The 19,760-nt window shown below is 49.7% G+C and overlaps 1 protein-coding gene across 2 annotated transcripts in view; it reads left to right on the top strand.

Annotated features, from left to right (window-relative positions):
• The first annotated feature begins 17,378 nt into the window (after window positions 1–17,378).
• Window positions 17,379–19,760, top strand: part of TGFBR2 (transforming growth factor beta receptor 2) — a 90,328-nt gene continuing 87,946 nt past the window's right edge. Inside the window, exon 1 of one of the 2 annotated variants that reach the window (XM_064169753.1) lies at window positions 17,379–17,563. In XM_064169753.1, the coding sequence (XP_064025823.1) occupies window positions 17,470–17,563 (94 nt within the window). In that variant the 5' untranslated portion in view covers window positions 17,379–17,469. Of the gene's footprint in view, window positions 17,564–18,544; window positions 18,662–19,760 lie in introns of those variants that run through there. The other variant, XM_064169754.1, reaches the window with a different exon arrangement.

The raw sequence follows: 19,760 nt of genomic DNA on the forward strand, positions 1-19,760 counted from the left end.
TTAGCATGAAGTGTGCTCACCCACACACTTGTTTGTCTTCCTCTATACCCACTGTCAGGCAATGCAATCACATCAAAATGCCTACTAGGAGCTGTCTGCATGAAGAACATCCAGCTCAGGCAGAATCCTGACTGAAGTGCATCTGGTTGAAAGGGATAGCACTTTGAAGAGATGGCCAAAGCATTGTCACCACCTTCCTTTAAAAGTGTACAGCTGTCACTTAACAAACTTATAGCTGACTCCTGCCTAGACTTGGATGATTCACAGCAATTCCCAGAAATGCTTTCTCTAGGAAATTGTCATTTCCTTCTAGCTGAGCATCTCTGCCCAGTCATCTCTTCCCTGTGATATGGGTGGAAGCTGAGGTTCCATGTGAACCTGAGGAAGAATGGGTAGCATTTGAGCCAGAGGAGGTTCCATGTGAAGCTGGAAGAATTTTTCCCTATAAGGATGACAGAGCCCTGGAACAGGCTTCCCAGGGGAGTTGTGGAGTCTCCCTCTCTGGAGGTACTCAAGGCCTGCCTGGATGTGTTCCTGTGTGATGTGGTCTAGGTGATCCTGCTCTGGCAGGGGGTTGGACTGGATGAGCTTTGGAGGTCCCTTCCAGCCCCTGACATTCTATGATTCATGCATTTGCCACCTCCAGCCTGAACTCATACAAATGGGAGTGGAATCTGAAACTTGTGACTGGATCCAGAATGTGACTGCTGCATTTTTCCACAGTGTGAGGTGCTTTTGGCACAGCATATCTGAACTCCAGTCCCTCAGCAGGCTTCCACTTTCTCTCAGTCCCTGTTCATAGCTTTGGCCAGCATTTTCAGCTGAATGGGCTGCCCAGGGAGGTAGTGCAGTCGCTGTCCCTGGAGGTGTTAAAGCAAAGCCTGGATGGGGCACTTAGTGCCATGGTCTGGTTGATTGGCCAGGGCTGGGTGTTAGGTTGGAGTGGATGAGTTTGGAGGTCTCTTCCAACCTGCCTGACTCTGTGATTCTATGAGAAATGCAACCAATTCAAAACATTGATGAGACACTCACTGCTCACACACTGCTCAGCTCTCAGTTCTGCTCCTACTCTCTGGCAGTTTGTGTGTGGCTGCCTCTGCCTTGACTCCAATCCCACCTAACCCTTTATTTCCCCTAACCTTCTTGTCACCTTTTTGACATCTCACCTCAGATTTCTCCAGATTTATCACACGACATAAATGGGGATTGAGGTAGTTATTTCTGAGGGGAGGTGGGGAAGGAGGTGTGGGCTGGGAGCCTCCTGGCACTCTGATTTCTGGCAGGGGTACTGTGTCTCTGTGTTACTTTTAACTTGTCTATTTCTGCCTATAGCTGCATATATTTGTAATATATTGAACTATCTGCTTGCATATTGTGCTAAGCTTCATTCCTTAACTTCCAGATGTCTGTGTCTACTCTGGGTGACTTCACAGAGGTGGTGTGGGGGGGGAACTCCCAAAGCATCCCACCAGCCCTCCAGCCAGTTGTTGAGAAATCTCTGCTGAGGACAAAGAAATGCCATTTTCTTCAGACTCTGCAAGCTGGAAGATGCAACAGTTCCAATGCTTTGTAGAATCTTCAAGTGTCAGCCCCAACCACACTTCTTACTTGCACATGATTACTTCTTGGGGATGTGGAAGACATCAACAAGGAAAATCCCTTTGGAAAACAAGCTGATGTGACAAGTTGTTTACAGTCACCTATGTAATTCTTTCCATCTCCAGCTGTTGTGATTAATCTTTCAAGCCCTGTCACCAAAGTCGCTGTGCTCCTTAAAGCAGGATAATGCTGATAGTCACCATGGTTACACACGGGCTGCACACCCCCAGCTCCCTCAGCCTCTCCTCACAGGGCTGTGCTCCAGGCCCCTGACTGGTTTAGCAGTGACCTGGCAGTGCCAGGTTAATGATTGGACTTGATGATCATAGAGGTCTTTTCCAACCCAAGCAATTCTATCTATAGAAGCAGATTGATGGCAGTGGATGGAGGTAGAATCAGGATTTGTCCACCACGTGGAGGGATGGCCACGTAGTAAAAACAAAAGCAGCAGGAAGAAAGGGTGGTGCTGGCAGGCAAGGGGGCGAAACTACCTGAAGGGAGGTTGTAGCCAGGTGGGGTTGGTCTTTTCTCCCAGGCAACCAGCAACAGAACAAGGGGACACAGTCTCAAGTTGTGCCAGGGGAGATCTAGGCTGGATGTTAGGAGGAAACTCTTTCCAGAGAGAGTGACTGGCATTGGAATGGGCTGCCCAGGGAGGTGGTGGAGTTGCTGTCCCTGGAGGTGTTCAAGAAAAGACTGAGTGAGGCACTTAGTGCCGTGGTCTAGATGACTGGACAGGGCTGGTTGGACTGGCTGATGTTGGAGGTCTCTTCCAACTTGCTTGATTCTATGAAAGAAAGAACCAAGAAGTTCCTCTGTTTAGACAGGAGGTGGGAGTGGACTAATCACTACACCTGGGGTCAGGCTCAGACCCAGCCCTGACGAGGAGTCAGGAGGACCTGGGGGCAGGGTCAAGACCACCCCCCCAAGAGGGCTAACCCCTTACATCCAGACAGCACTGTTGCAAAGACTTCTGCTAACTGCCACCTCGCATGTGTGGCCTGGTAGCCCCTGAAGAGCTGCAGATAGCCACTGGTGAGCTGCTTCTTCCTGGTTCTCAACGCCAGTCTGAGGGCTTCCAGGTTATCCCAAATGTCCTACAAAGCTACAAAGGCTGAGAGCCATGCCAGGGGATAGCCCCTGGGTACTGTAGTTGTGTTATTGACCCCATAGTCCTGCAGCCACTGTAGGCATTCTCCTCTCTCCCTGCCTTCTCAGCTCTCCTAAGGGATCCTTACCTGGGTACTAAGTAACTGCGTAGGAGTACCCCATGGTAGGGCCAGAGTGAATCCAGTCTGTTTGGAGCCTAACTAGGAGACCATGGGGAAGGGGAGAAAATGAGCACTGGGATGTGGGGTTGGATTGCTTGGGGGGAAGGTTTTGGGGGGAATTCTCATGTATCCTGTGCCTGCATGAGGTGTTAAGGATCCATGTACGCTGGATCTTTTGATACACAAGTTTCATAGGTTCATAGAATCAACCAGGTTGGAAGAGACCTCCAAGATCATCCAGTCCAACCTAGCACCCAGCCCTATCCAGTCAACCAGACCATGGCACTAAGTGCCTCATCCAGTCTTTTCTTGAAGACCCCCAGGGACGGTGCCTCCACCACCTCCCTGGGCAGCCCATTCCAATGGGAAATCACTCTCTGTGTGAAGAACTTCTTCCTAATATCCAGCCTATACCTACCCTGACACAACTTGAGACTGTTTGATTACAACCTTCCTGTATCCATCTCCAGTTCAGACAGAGCTTCATTATTTCACTGCCCTTTTTCCTCAGAAAGAGAGTAAAGTGGAAGAGTCTCAGTCTGTCACTCTCTCACCCAAAAAAAAAAACGACAGCAGCAAGTCTGCTGCCACAGCAATCAAACAAAATACTGTGCAGTGCCAAGGCATTCTGCTGCTGTGCTGGTTTGAGCCTGCTGGGGCATTTTGGTGAGAAGAATCAGATGTTAGGCTGTGGACAGGAAACAATGCTGATGGCTGCTGCACTCATAGGCTGCTGAGATGGGTAAGACCAAGAACATAACAGAGTTGCTCTCTGGGCTCTGGGGCTGCATGAACTTCCCCCTCTAACCTAACTTGCTGCCTGACTAATCCATCTGCTTCCTACCCACCCTGGCCGAGCCTTCAAACTTACCTTGAACGTAAGGCAAACTCTGGCATAAGGTAGAGGGGTAGAAAGAAGGTGGAGGGAGCCCCTCCTAGGGACTGTGGTTTCTGGCAGGGCTGTTGTGTTTCTGTATTACCTTTACCTTGTCTATTTCTGCCTATAGCTGTAACTTTTGTAACTCTCTGCTTGTATCTTGTGCTGAGCTGTGAATATAAAGCTTCATTCCTTAACTTCCAGCTCGGCTGAATCTAGCCTGGGTGATTTTCATAAGTGTGTGTGGTGGGCAGGGAACTCCCAAACTGTCACACTACTCAACAGTGAGGACAGCCAGCCCCTACTACTGAGAGTGTTTCTTTCTACATGCCTGGAGAAGCAACTGATTATACAAACAATCTTGATCACATTTTCATGAGGATATTGCTTAACACATATCTAAAGCTAAGCATGTTCAAGCTGAGCTCATCTCATTCCAAGCCAACTGCTGTTTCTGTGCTGCTCACTGAGCATGACCCATTCCATTTCAATTTCCTTACAAACAAGCCAAACAAAAATAACTAATATCAGGCACTTTAGAACGATTCTTCTTCTTAGAGCAAGATGTTTTCCAAAGTCCTTCCCAACACAGACCTAAGAGCAAAAACTGTTCTAAAAAACTTCTGCCAGAGCTTGAGGAGTGTTTGCTCTCCCAACGAGCTGTCCTCTCCTTCACAGACTCTTCTGAACCTTTATGTGCACCATCAGCTCTCACCTGTTTGGCCTGAACTTTGGCTTTACATGATAGCAGAAACATTGCCTTGGAATGGCTTGGCAGTCCACTCTCATCTGTTACCCTGTCCCAGTGCTACATCTGTTAGAGGAAACAGTCCAATACCCCAGAAGCAATTATGAGAATCACAGAATCGTAGAATCAAGCAGGTTGGAAGAGACCTCCAAGCTCATCCAGTCCAACCTAGCACCCAGCCCCAGCCAGTCAACCAGACCATGGCACTAAGTGCCTCATCCAGGCTTTGCTTCAACACCTCTAAGGATGGCAACTCCACCACCTCCCTGGGCAGCCCATTCCAATGCCAATCACCTCTCTGTCAAGAACTCCCTCCTAACAACCAGCCTAGACCTGCCCTGGCACAATGTATGAAGTCAAACCAAACAAAAACTTTTTTGGGGGAGGGGATTTGTTGTTTAGCAAGTATACCAGGAAGGCCACATGTCTCATGAAACAAAACGTGGTCACAAGATGGGAATGTGTACAGCCCCTAGGCTGGTAGCAAAACGTTTGGCAAGTAGGGAAATCTGTGAAAATTCTCATTGGCATTGTTCTTACCTGTGTGACCTTCATAGGCATTGTTCTTACCTGTGTGACCTTGATTAAAGCAGTAAATCAGTGCTAAGAGCCCAAGACTCTACTGACTTCAAAGGGACAAAGGTCTGGCCTTAGTTTTTATATCTATCAGGCTTTGAAAGATATCTAGAACTGGAGCTAAACTAGAACCCAGACCCCAAAGTTTGAGGAAGCTTTGGTTAGAAAACAAGATTTGCAGATGAGCCTTGATCAGAAGGGAGCAAGCCCAAACCTAGAACGAGCTCTTCTGTGAATGCTGAAGAAAATTGTATTGGGTGGATTCAGATTCAAACTTTACAACATGAGGTCCATCTCCTAAAATGGTGTAGACAAAGGCCAGAAAAGGCTGCCTGGTGAAAAAGGAGGCATGAAGCTCCTCACGAACTGCATACCCTGGGCAGCCAAGCTGCCTGTGCACAGTAGAGTCAACACAGCAAGTTAAGCCCACAAGGAAGTGTCTGTGGTAAAGTGGTTTGCAAAAGCTGAGAGCTGTGCACATCCTTTGTAGCACAGCAGCAGAAGGTTGTTCTGTGGCTGCTGCAAACCAGCTTCTGATTCCTGTCTAAGGCTGCAAAGGCAAAATATGTGTTAGGCTTTGAAACCAGTTCCTGCCTATTGCATAGTGGCTTACACATTCTATCAGCACCTGCCATTTCTTAGTTGTCACCACTTCTTTCACACCTGGAAGCTCACATTGCTGATCTATGTTTAGCACCAAGTTACACATAGAAAGTCACAAATTTAGTGTGCCCCAGATGAATCTCATTTCATAGAATCACAGAATCAACCAGGTTGGAAGAGAGCTCCAAGATCATCCAGGCCAACCTAGCACCCAGCCCTGGCCAATCAACCAGACCATGGCACTATTTGCCCCAGCCAGCCTTGGCTTCAACACCTCCAGGCACAGCGACTCCACCACCTCCCTGGGCAGCCCATTCCAATGCCAATCACTCTCTCTGACAACAACTTCCTCCTAACATCCAGCCTAGACTTCCCCACACACGACTTCAGCCTGTGTCCCCTTCTTCTGTGGCTGCTTGCCTGGCAGAAGAGCCCAACCCCACCTGGCTACAGCCTCCCTGCAGGTAGCTGCAGACAGCAATGAGCTCTGCCCTGAGCCTCCTCTGCTGCAGGCTGCACACCCCCAGCTCCCTCAGCCTCTCCTCATAGGGCTGTGCTCCAGGCCTTTCACCAGCTTCATCACCATTCTCCAAACACCTTCCAGCACCTCAACATCTCTCTTGAATGGAGGAGCCCAGAACTGGACACAGCACTCAAGGGGTGGCCTGAGCAGTGCTGAGCACAGGGGCAGAAGAACCTCCCTTGTCCTGCTGGCTGCACTGTTGCTGAGCCAGCCCAGGATGCCATTGGCTCTGCTGCCCACCTGGGCACACTGAGGGCTCATGTTCAGCTACTCTTTACCAGCACCCCCAGCTCCCTCTCTGCCTGGCTGCTCTCAGCCACTCTGTCCCCATCCTGTAGTGCTGCTTGGGGTTGTTGTGGCCAAAGTGCAGAATCCTGCACTTAGCCTGCACTTTGTAGTAGGCTGAAGAACCACCAAACCATTTCTCCAGAGGTCACCAGAAACACAGAAATCTTCCTACAGACAGGGCAAAATTGAGCAAGAAATGTTATGTACATTGGTAGGGAAGGCTGAGTCTAAACCAGCAAGGCTCATTTGTTCTCTCATTACAGGCAGTATCTGGACACAGAACCTGGGAAGCTGACATTCCAGATCTGCCAGAAAATACAGTGTGATTTTATTAAGACAGTTGAGTCAAGCATGCATCCTTTATTAACTGCCAAGCATCTTACTCCCAGTTACATTAGGAGCGATTTATAACACCTCAATATTGTAACAAGGTAATAAAGTGGCCACAAACTGCATGAAAGCTTCCTCTAATAGCCCCTCTATTGCTACAGTGATGCAGAAAGCATTGAGGCTGTGGATTAATAACCTCTCCCTGATCCTTGCAGAAGCCTGTAATGCCCCTAAAGCTTGTCCCTGCCTACCAGATAGAATTGACATCCTTCACACTTACTGAAAGTTTCAGTTGAGCTCTGTGTTCTTGCAAGCCAAATTAGCACATTTCTTCCAGGGTCATAAAGTCATAGAATGGTTGAGGTTGGAAGGGACCTCAAAGCTCAGCCAGTTCCAACACCCTGCCATAGGCAGGGACACTTCTCACTAGAACAGGTTGCTCAAGGCCTCATCCAACCTGGTCTTGAACACCTCCAGGGAGGTTGTGAAGCACAGAATCACCAAATGTGATCACACTCAGTGATTCTGTGCTCCACAACCTCCGTGGGCAACCTGTGCCAGTGTCTCACCACCCTCATTGTCAAGAACCCTTTCCTAACATCTAGTTTGAATCTTCCCTCTGCCAGCTTGAACCCATTTCCCCTTGTCCTGTCCTTACAAGACCTTGTCAATAGTCCCTCCCCAGCCTTCCTGTAGCCCCCTTCAGATACTGGAAGGCCACTCCAAGGTCTCCTCGAAGCCTTCTCTTCTCCAGGCTGCAGAGCTCCAACTCTTGTAGCCTGTCATCATAACAGAGCTGCTGCAGCCCTCTGGGTCAGGTCTGTTGGAATGATATCCAATTTCCAAGGCACTTTGTATTCTCCTGTAGTGTTTGCTTTTGAGTTCTAAAGTATAGTAGCCACCTCCTGTGACAACAGATCATAAAGGTGCCTTGCAGATAAAAATCATGCAACCAGGCATTTCCTTCCTGAGATGAACAGCTGTGCTCTCAGAAATAAATTTGTTTAGAGATCCTGGTCAAATGAGTCAGTTTAACATCATCATTGCAGTGCATTCCTGAATAACACAGACACTGCCTTCTGCCTGTGGGGTGGGAGGACACTTTCCTGGGTTCTGAGGCCTTGTGGTTGAAGTATTTGGATTCTTTCAGATTAGATTTAGGGATATACTCCAGCACAGATTCACAACTCCTATTTGTTCTAGTGGGGAAAATTAAACAGAAGGGCCTCTGTGTTGTTCTGCATTGATAGTATCAGATGTTTTCAGAGCCTTGCATCCAGCGTTCAAATTCTTGCTAATGAAAAGCCTAAAATAACAAGTTTTGATGGTAATAAATGCTACAAATTATGTGGTAATGGAGGCAGCTTCCACAACTTATCTTATTTTTCAGGACCTTAAATTATCTCCCAAGTATATCTGCACTAAACTGATTTATGTCTTTGAAAGTGCTACTTCATCTAGACTTAGTTTTACTATCATAGAATAGAATCAACCAGGTTGGAAGAGACCTCCAAGCTCGTCCAGTCCAACCTAGCACCCAGCCCTATCCAATCAACCAGACCATGGCACTAAGTGCCCCAGCCAGCCTTGGCTTCAACACCTGCAGGGACAGCAACTCCACCACCTCCCTGGGCAGCCCATTCCAATGTCAATCACTCTCTCTGCCAACAACTTCCTCCTAACATCCAGCCTAGACCTCCCCTGGCACAACTTGAGACTGTGTCCCCTTCTTCTGTTGCTGGTTGCCTGGGAGGAGAGAGCAACCCCACCTGGCTACAATGTCCCTTCAGGTAGTTGTAGACAGCAGTGATGCCACCCCTGAGCCTCCTCCTAGTTTCTTTGATCATGTACAAAAGTTGAGATAAAAGCCAGAGCATGCTTATGAAATGTGCAAGGCTTTTATGCCCTGCTTGGATACTCTTTGTGACAACTGGAGAAAACAGCACAAAGTTTTCCAAATATCCTTTGGTTTTGGAAAAAGAGAATGGAACTCTTCACATAAGAGGTTGTGTGGTGAGATTGGTGGTGCTCCATGCTTGTGTGGTGAGATTGGTGGTGCTCCATGCTTCTGCTCAGGCCAGAAGCACTGCAGGGATGTTCTCTCTCTGTCACTAGCACACTTCTGCTTTCACTCTCAGGGGTATTCAGATACACACAGCTAACACAGAACAAACCAAATTAGCCAAGCTTTAAAAGGGTTGATTTGCATTCCAGGTAAAAGTCAGGGGCCACATGAACAGCAGTGTCCTGAGAGTCTAGAGCTCATCTGAATGAGATTTTGAAACATCATTTTGCTAAGTGTCACTCACAAGATTTGCACAGAAGGCATCACTAAGATGCAGACTGAAGCTAAAGTTATGTGCTAGTTTGAGGCAAAGTGGAATATTTTAATGAGTGAAATTAGATGATAGGCTGTGAAAAGAAAACAATGGTGATGGCTACTGATGAGATGTATAAAAACAAGGGCACAAACACAGATAAGACAGAGTGTGAGTCTTGAATATCTGTTGGAGTTGGTGCTTGTGCTTTTCCTCCTGAGCTTTGGCTGTATAACTCAACTAATTCTGCTTCTAACCCCCCTTGACAATCCTCCTAACTCACCTTGCACATAAGGCAAAGACTGGGATAAGGTAGAGGGGTAGAAAGAAGGTGGAAGGGTGGTTGGGAGCCCCTCCTGGGCACTCTGGTTTCTGGCAGGGCTGTTGTGTTTCTGTATTACATTTACCTTGTCTAGTTCTGTCTGTAGCTGTAACTGTTGTAACTCTCTGCTTGCACCTTGTGCTAAAATGTGAATACAAAGCTTCACTCCTTAACTCCCAGCTCAGCTGAGTCTGATCTGAGTAATTCATAAGAGGGGTGGGAGGGAACTCTCAAACCGTCACACTACTCAGCAGTGAGGACAGCCAGCCCCTACTGCTGCGAGTATTTCTACATGCCTGGAGAAGCAACTGATTATACAAACAATCTTGATCACATTTTCATGAGGACATTGCTTAACACATATCTAAAGCTAAGCATGTTCAAGCTGAGCTCATCTCATTCCAAGCCAACTGCTGTTTCTGTGCTGCTCACTGAGCATGACCCATTCCATTTCAATTTCCTTACAAACAAGCCAAACAAAAATAACTAATATCAGGCACTCTGGTTTCTGGCAGGGCTGTTGTGTTCCTGCATTACCTTTACCTTGTCTATCTCTGTCTGTAGCTGTAACTATTGTAACTCTCTGCTTGTATCTTGTGCTGAGCTGTGAATACAAAGCTTCATTCCTTAACTTCCAGCTGGGTGATTTCATAAGAGTGAAGGGGTGGGGAACTCCCAAACCATCACATGTTATTCTTGTTGCCTGTGATGCATACAGGAGCAAGCTGATTGCTTACTTCTGACGGATGATTGCACACAACAGATAATTTAATTTCACTATATCCATGAGATAAATCTAATGCTGTGTTAAATCCAAGCAATTTTAAGAGTCTTTCAAAACCTTTTGTGATGACATAGCTTTAGTAAAGGTCCTTTTAGTAAATGATTCTGTGTCATCTCATAACGATGCAAGTTACTACTAATACGCTGGAACCAGTGCTATGAGGACAGGCTGAGAGAGTTGGGGCTGTGCAGCCTGGAGAAGAGAAGGCTTCAAGGAGACCTTAGAGTGGCCTTCCAGTGTCTGAAAGGGGCTAGAGGAAGGCTGGGGAGGGACTATTGACAAGGTCTTGTAATGACAGGATTAGGGGGAATGGGTTTAAACTGGCAGAGTGGAGATTGAAACTAGAATGTTAGGAAGAAGTTGTTTGCAGTGAGGGTGGTGAGACACTGGCACAGGTTGCCCAGGGAGGTTGTGGAGCACAGAATCAACCAATGTGATCTTCAATTACATTCTGTGATTCTGTGCTCCACAACCTCCCTGGAAGTGTTCAAGGCCAGGTTGGATGAGGCCTTGAGTGACCTGTTCTAGTGGGAGGTGTCCCTGCCTATGGCAGGGGGATGGAACTGGCTGAGCTGTGAGGTTACTTCCAACTTCAATCATTCTGTGATTCATGATTCTAAAACCAGGACACACCAACTTTTCAGCATAGAGTCCTTTTTCTTTTGATAATAGTTACAACAAATGTGGTGGTTTGAGTGTCCAGGTTCAAGAAGGCCACAGAGGCAAAGTCCTCCAGGCACCCAGCAACAGAACAAGGGGGCACAGTCTCAAGTTGTGCCAGGGCAGGTCTAGGCTGGATGTTAGGAGGAAGCTGTTGTCAGAGAGAGTGATTGGCATTGGAATGGGCTGCCCAGGGAGGTGGTGGAGTCACTGTCCCTGGAGGTGTTAAAGCCAAGCCTGGCTGAGGCACTTAGTGCCATGGTCTGGTTGCTTGGCCAGGGCTGGGTGCTAGGTTGGCCTGGATGATCTTGGAGGTCTCTTCCAACCTGGTTGATTCTATGATTCTATAAAAAAGTGATAGAGAGTCCCAAGGGACAACAAAACATACTCAGTTTTGGTCAAATACTTCTTTGTCTTATTTAGAAGTATTTTCCATGGCAGTTGTCCCAGTTTGGGCCAGAGCTTACCTGGTCCTGGAGAACAGAATCGACTCTTACCCCTGTCCAGGAGTGAGAATGAGGATACTGCACACTGATTGGAAGTTTCAAGAGGAATTCTATTTACACAGGGCAATCAGGTAGAATAACTATGAAATCCACTAGTCCCTAACTGGCCTTCTAGAACCCTCCACCCATTCCACCCTCAGTTGGCCTGAAGTAGGCTGAAACCACCACCCCCCACCCCCCCCAAGCTAGGCCTGCAAGGCCTCAGTGGCTCTGTTCCCTGCCTGCCCCAGGGACCAAGATAAGAGCTGCTCGGCGTAGTGGAAGCAAGAGAAGCAGGGAGGAGAAGAGGAGAGATCAAGTCAGTCATTACCTTTTAAGCTGTGACACCAGAAAAGAAACAGAACAACATTACTGTATCCTGGGAGAAGCAGGTCCATCCCCCTGGGATGGGTCTCTGACCCTATGGGTTTGTTTAAGTGGGACCTGGGATCCCTCAAACTGCCAGAGCAATATTAGCATCCTATGGAACAGATTGTGTGCTTTCACTGCAAACAAAAGCCACAAGCAGCAATCCAGTGACTGCCACTCTGTAGAGCACCTCGTGGCTTGCACTGTATGGTGTAAGCAACCCAGAGAACATTGTTGTTAGGATTCATGTCATCTAAAACCATATACCTGAAAAGCAGATATCTGGGATGGAATCATAGAATCAACCAGGTTGGAAGAGACCTCCAAGCTCAAACAGTCCAACCCAGCACCCAGCCCTGGCCAACCAACCAAACCATGGCACTAAGTGCCTCATCCAGGCTTGGCTTCAACACCTCCAGGGAAGGCAACTCCACCACCTCCCTGGGCAGCCCATTCCAATGCCAATCACTCTCTCTGCCAGGAACTTCCTCCTAACATCCACTCTAGACCTGCCCTGGCACAGCTTGAGGCTGTGTCCCCTTCTTCTGTTGCTGCTTGCCTGGCAGAAGAGACCAACCCCACCTGGCTACAGCCTCCCTTCAGGTAGTTGTAGACAGCAATGAGGTCTGCCCTGAGCCTCCTCTTCTGCAGGCTGCACACCCCCAGCTCCCTCAGCCTCTCCTCACAGGGCTGTGCTCCAGCCCCCTCCCCAGCTATGTTTTTTGTTGCCAGCTCATGTGTCTAGAGTTTTTACAATATCACAGAATGCTAGGGGTTGGAAGAGACCTCAAAAGATCATCTAATCCAGCTCCTCTGCCAGAGCAGGATCCATCCTTTTATGCCTGTGGTGACCCAATAGCTCTCTGTAACATCAGTTCTATTCACCCAGTCTTCATCCTGCTCTCAAACCTGATGTGGGACTTGCCAGCCACAGTCAAACAAATGAGACTGCTCCTTCAGATAGCAGGAAAGGTGCTAGCTTGTCTTAGCCAACTCCTGAAACTTCACTCCAAGGCTAACACTTCAGACAGCTAAAGCAGGGTGAAATGCCTTCACCTTAAGCCATGCATGTCAGCTTTATATGGGCATGAACATAATGCCCTGTTAGTGTGGTGCAGAGGCTTTGTTCAGTGGCTCTAGGAAGTAGCTTTTATGGGATTCTTAAGCAAAGCAAGCCTGGAGCTAATTAAGTAATCAAATTCACAGTTTTACTGGGCACATCAGCAGTTCTTGACTTTGGGCAGAATGATTTGGGGTTAAATGTGCGTGTCAGGTAGAGTGGGTGCTGTCTACAACTACCTGAGGGGAGGTTGTGGCCAGGAGGAGGTTGCTCTCTTCTCTCAGGTGGCCAGCACCAGAACGAGAGGACACAGCCTCAAGCTGTGCCAGGGGAGATTTAGGCTGGAGGTGAGGAGAAAGTTCTTCACTGAGAGAGTCATTGGGCACTGGAATGGGCTGCCCGGGGAGGTGGTGGAGTCGCCGTCCCTGGAGCTGTTCAAGGCAGGACTGGACGTGGCACTTGGTGCCATGGTCTAGCCTTGAGCTCTGTGGTAAAGGGTTGGACTTGATGATCTGTGAGGTCTCTTCCAACCCTGATGATACTGTGATACTGTGATGCTGTGAAAATGACAGTTTGTAGTAGCATTGCCAGTTTTGTGGAGGCTTGGAAGTGTTCTCTGTATGAGAAGGGCACTGTAGCTCACATGGGATTCTGGCAGACACATAGCACTGCAAGCTGAGGAAGAGCTCAAACACTGAAGAGAGAGCATTAGTACTCAGCAGTTCTATGGATTGCTTTCAAAGCTGCACATGAAACTGCAGCAAGAAGCACCTAGCTTCTCTTCACTAGGAGACCCTGAGATACAAAAGCTACTGCCTTGTTTGTGTTCTGGCTATCAACTTGCAAGGCTCAGAAAGAAAACACAGCATTGAGTGCTTCAGTATTTTGCCTTTATGAGGAGTGAATTGAAATTAGCTGACCCTTTCTTACCCTGTGAGGTCAGAGTTAATTATTTACAGCTTTAATCTGCAGATCTTCAAAGCTGCCTCACTCCCACCTCAATCAGGCCAAGGTTTAATAGCTTCAGTTTTAGTCACCGCAAATAGGGAATTGGGAGCTATGAACAAGGAAATGGAAAGAAATGACCAGGTTAGTCTTGTGCTATACATTCTGGTTGTCCAGGGAATAATGATGAAGCTCCATTTGGGCCCTGGAAAGGAACCTTACAGCACTCAAAAATGCGGGGCATGAGCAAATGGATGCAAAGCTGGAGGTGGGTAGGTTCAGACTGGATGTGAGGAGATGTGAAGTTCTTCAGCACGAGACTGAGTGTGAGAGCCTGGAATGGGTTGCCCAGGGAGGTGGTTGAGGCCCCATCCCTGGAGCTGCTTAAGGCCAGGCTGGATGAAGCTCTGGCCAGCTTGATCTAGGGTAGAGTGTCCCTGCCCATATCAGGGGGGTTGGAACTAGATGATCCTTGTGGTCCCTTCCAACCCTGACTGATTCTATGATTCTACATCTGTGAACCAAATGAGAGTTTACTTCAAAATCCCTGCTGACAAAGCTGAGACTATCCAGAGAAGACAGATTCCTTGCACTCAAAAATTTTATAGTAGACTTGTAGGTACAAGGCTCATGGTCTATTTGAACACTCCAAGTGCAGCTGTAGCCCAATACTCAGTGCAGGATGTGTTGTGGACATATCTGCTTATACAGGAATATTTAACTTCTGACATCCATTTGTACTGGACACCTCACTTACTGGGTAACAGTCACTGTATCACCTCATGTGAGAGAGTGGGACTGTGATGCCAGGCAAGGATGGGTGAATACTGGGAACCTGAGTACAGCCCAGCCCAAGGCCACATCTCCTGCTAGCCTCTCTCCTACTGCCAACTTCAGATGAGAGAGACTGGTCAGAAGCTGCCCATGTGGAAGAAGATCTATAGCCCTCATAAGAGGAAAAGCAATGCAAGCAGGGCAAAGGCCAGCTTGCAAATTCAGCCTGGACTGTGACAGCTTGGAGTAGTGACATCAGATCTCTATTTAATGGCTTTCAAGCTTCTTTTCATGTTGGCAGTTGTCACCAAAACAAACACCCTACTTTCTAAGCAAACAGCAACTCTTTGGTACCTGCAGCTTGAGAGCTATAAGGAGAGAGAACTGTATACAGCATAGAGAATTTACTGTTGGGGGCTGAGTAGTGTTGTCATTTGGACAGATTGGCAAGCACAGCTTCGAGGAGAGAGCTGGAGCACAGCAACTGACAAGGACACTACTGTCTGTGCTCCAAGGTGAGTCCAACGTCCTTCTTACCTCTGGAAGGTGGCAATTGTGTTTGAGAGACTCTTGGCTGTATTTTAAGGGTGTGTGGGGAGAGAAAAATGCTTGTGGGGAGGTTTATGAGAGTTTGCACCATAAAGGGGAACTGCGCTGTGAAAATCTGCATTCAGGGAGCTTTTGCCACACAAAATCTCAGTGAGATTTCTCTTATGTCTGTTATAGGCCAATTACATCCATTGTGCAAGCACTTCAGAGCTTATACAGAGCTGATCTGGGACATTCACAGAATCATACAATCGGTCAGGGTTGGAAGGGACCACAAGGAGCAGCCAGTTCCAACCCCCTGCCATGCCCAGGGACACCCTACCCTAGAGCAGGCTGCACACAGCCTCAGCCAGCCTGGCCTCAAACACCTCCAGCCAGGGGGCCTCAACCACCTCCCTGGGCAACCCATTCCAGCCTCTCACCACTCTCATGCTCAACAACTTCCTCCTCAGGTCCAGTCTGAACCTCCTCACCTCTAGCTTTGCTCCATTCCCTCCAGTCCTGTCACTCCCTCACAGCCTAAAAAGTCCCTCCCCAGCTTTTCTGTAGGCCCCCTTCAGATCCTGGCAGGCCACAAGAAGGTCACCTGGGAGCCTCCTCTTCTCCAGACTGCACAGCCCCAACTCTTTCAGTCTGTGCTCACAGCAGAGCTGCTGCAGCCCTCTGAGCATCCTCCTGGCCCTTCTCTGGACACTCTCCAGCATCTCTACAGCCCTCTTGTCCCAGGGGCTCCAGAACTGAATGCAGTACTCCAGGTGGGGTCTCAGCAGAGCAGAGGGAGAGAATCCCCTCCCTGGCCCTGCTGGCCACACTTCTGCTGCTGCAGCCCAGGCTCTGCTTGGCTTTCTGGGCTGCAAGTGCACACTGCTGGCTCCTGTTGAGCTTCTCACCAGTACCCCTAAGTTGCTCTCCTCAGGGCTGCTCTCCAGCCACTCACTGCCCAGCCTGGAGTTGTGCTTAGGATTGCCCTGACTCAGATGCAGGACCTTGCACTTGGTCTTGTTGAAGCTCATGAGGTTGGCTTGTGCCCACCTCTGCAGCCTGTCCAGGTCCCTCTGGATGGATCCCTTCCTTCCAGCCTGTCTTTTGCATCACACAGGTTGGTGTCATCAGCAAACTTGCTGAGGGTGCACTCAGTGCCTCTGTCCATGGCACCCACGAAGATCATCAACATTCAGACCACGGCCCCCCGGAGGGCTTAGCCCCTTTTCTGAAACACCCAGAGCTGTACCTGCAGCTAGTGCTGGAACTAAGACACAACAAATGACCACAACTTGAAGAGTCGCCTTCAGCTTATGCCCATGTGCATTGGTTTACCTTTTGCTCAACGCCCATCCATTTAATGTGGAAAGGAAGACCTCCGGGACAAAAAATGAGTGAAGGAAAAACAGAAGGTGGCAAAGGCTCTGGTATAGCTAAGCCTGCTTTGGAGAGGGATACGAACCTCATCTGTGTCACCTGTGCAGCACTGGGGACCAACTGGTCCACAGGCAGCCCACTCGGGAGCAAAACACAGACAAGGAGGCAGGTGATGAGTTGTCCCACTCAGCCTCAAAGCCCGCAAGTGGAGCGCCCAGCTGGGCTGTGTGAACGTTTCCTGCCCCTGCTTTGCTCTCAGCCTCCCCTGTCCCTGCTTTAGCTCCCCCGGGGCTTACGCTCGCTTTGCCAGTAACAGTTCTGCAGTGGCAATAGGCTACAGCAGCATCGCTAAGGTCAGGGGTGCGAATGCTGCGAGGAGCTCTGGGAAGCGACCGCACTCCAAACGACGAGCTGGGCCCTCGTCAACTTAATGAGGAGAAGGAGCCGCTCGAAGCTCGCCTTCCCTCCCCGCAAGGCAGGCTGCCACTCCAGGTCCCGGCCGAGGCTGCTCCCCTCCTCCGGCAGGAGGCCGGCGCAGAGGTCCGCGCAGCAGCCGGGGCTGGCCCCGGCGCTCCGGTGGTGGGAGAGCCAGACCTGAGGGGGGCTGGCCTCTGGCAGATGATTGACACCAAACTGGGTGAGGTTTCATGGCTGGAAGAAAGAGGGAAAAATAAAGAGAAAGAAGGAAGGAAGGAAAGAAGGAAGGGAAGAAGGAAAGCAGCAGGGCTGGCGCAGGGGAGGGGGCATGACTGTAGGAAGGGGAGAAGGAACTACTGTAAGAGTGCGAAAGTCCTGCCCAGCTGTTTGCGAAGTTTAAGATTTCCTGTTTCCCCTGCAGCGCCCAAGTGAAGTTCTCAGTGAGTCACCCGCGGCCCCGAGCAGCAGAGCCGAGCCGAGCCGCGCCGCCCGCTCCCCTCGCCGCCCTCCAGCCCCGCCGCCGCCGGGGCCTCCCCCCTGCCCGCCGGGCCCGGCCCGGCCGCCCCCCGCGCCCCGCCCGCGGCTCGCCGTCTATGCCGATCGGGCTCCGCGATGACTCTCCAGCTGCCGAGGAGCCTGGGGCGGCTGCTTCTGCGCCTTTCCTTCTGGGTCCTCATGGGCAGTTCGGTCCCCGCTCTGCTTCGGGGTAAGTGTGCGGCGGCTCGGCGATCCCGCTTGACAGTTGCTGGGGCCGGAGGCAGGAGCGCCGCGGGCAGCAGCGGGGCAGGAGGGCAGGCGACCGCCGCAGGGGAGGGGGACGCGGTTGCTAGGAAAGTTTTGGGGCTGGAAACATTTCGGGAGAGGTTAAGTGCGTTTGTTTATAGTCCTGCTGGAGAGTAAGCGGCAAGAAAGGACAGGGACTCCTGGGGCTTCGCGGCGAAAAATGGAGGGAAGAGAGGGGAGAAAAGAGTAGATTTAGGAAGGAAATGCAGCAGGGTCCGGGCTGGCCGGAGAAGCCCCGAGAGGGCTGCTTGGCTGCTGACTGCTGGCCCGGGGTGAGGGCTGCCCGAGCCTGCAGCAGCTGCGGCGGCTCCCGCACCTGGGGCCGGGCCGCACGGCGTGCCCGGGGGCACTAGGCCCGGGGGCGCCAGGCCCGGGGCCAGCAGCGGCCGCGGCCCGTGCCGCCCGCCCCCGTCGGTGCCTGCTCCTGCGGGCAGAACCCAGCCCCGCATGGCTTTTGCCATTCCTGCTGGGCCGGGGGCCAGCGATCTGCGCACCCGGGGAGACGAGCTGAAAAGTGCCGGAGCCGGTGCCTGTGGGTCGACAGTTGACTTCCCAGAAAGTTGTGCTGCTTCTTGCTCTCGGCGGAGCTCAGCCGTGAGCGGGGGCAGTCGGACCGAGGAGCAGTGCCTGCCTTATTAGCACTTGGTGCTCCTGTTGTTCGGTACACTGTTGATGACAGTTTACATCCTTCATTCCAACCGAGATATCCTTAGGTAGGTTTTTGAGGCTGTGACCTCCAGTATTCTTTGTAGGAGAATTTGGAATTTACTAGAAGCTTAAAACGCTGCTGTAAAAACAAGGTCCCTGCGCTGGGAAACTTTTGCTCTCCGTTGTACCAGTACAAACCCACATACGTGAGCTGGCATCTTTAAGGTTAGACCCTAAATCGTGTTGCAGCACAGCTGGTGAACCTAAAAGGAGAACAGCAGATTGCAGCAAAAGTACATCCAGAACATTCTTGAAGAATCAAGTAGGTTTCTGAGGCGTCTTGTGGCATCATGTACCTAGATTTACTTTTCAGGTAAGATGTGTGGACACCTGAGCCTCTCCAAAGTTTGCTTGTGCCTTCTGAGTCAGCCTTGTGATCCATTCACAGTCAACAATAATCTCAACACTGTTGCCGAACCGTGAAGTTTTTGTATAGCTACTGCCAACAGCTACGTACACTATGAACAACTTCATCTTTTGGTACTAACCCCTTTGGACCCAACAGGTTTCACATACCTGCACAGTTACTTCTGGCAGGCTAGGGCAGATAAAACCCTGCTTAGCCTTCAAGTTTTTTATTGTTTTAATTTTGAGGTACATGGGTTTCTATTGAGCTTAATTTTGTTGTGTGCTGTTTCTGGTTAATAGAGGTCGTACTCTCTTGTGATGGTTATGTTGATCCCAGGCCCAACTTTGTTGCAGATTCCAGTCATAAAATCTTTAAATGACAGAGTTCCTTTCTTGTTAATCTTGTGTTATTTATTTTTATGGCTTTGTTGGTGTTTTTGTCACTTACCCAGGAGAGATTCTCAAACCACAGATAGATTTCACAGTATCACAGTATCCCAGTATCACCAAGGTTGGAAGAGACCTCACAGATCATCAAGTCCAACCCCTTACCACAGAGCTCAAGGCCAGACCATGGCACCAAGTGCCACGTCCAATCCTGCCTTGAACAGCTCCAGGGATGGCAACTCCACCACCTCCCTGGGCAGCCCATTCCAGTGTCCAATAACTCTCTCAGTGAAGAACTTTCTCCTCACCTCAAGCCTAAGTTTCCCCTGGCGTAGCTTGAGGCTGTGTCCTCTTGTTCTGGTGCTGGCCACCTGAGAGAAGAGAGCAACCTCCCCCTGGCCACAACCACCCCTCAGGTAGTTGTAGACAGCAATAAGGTCTCCCCTGAGCCCATTTCTCAAGTGGGCATAGCAGAAGAGTTTTTCATGCTTGTCATAGGGCCAGTGAGGAAAAAAATATATATAGCTTGCTTGCAATTCAGCATTTTTCATAGTGATCTTCATCCACATCCTACTGCACTAAAACTGAGTAAACCTGTTGTCAGATAATCCATCCTATAGCTGCAGGGCTTCTTTTAATAATCACTGTAGGATTCTGTTGCACACATAGCAGGAAGA

This window comes from Pogoniulus pusillus, chromosome 32 (genome assembly GCF_015220805.1).
Source record: "Pogoniulus pusillus isolate bPogPus1 chromosome 32, bPogPus1.pri, whole genome shotgun sequence".
Taxonomy (NCBI): domain Eukaryota; kingdom Metazoa; phylum Chordata; class Aves; order Piciformes; family Lybiidae; genus Pogoniulus; species Pogoniulus pusillus.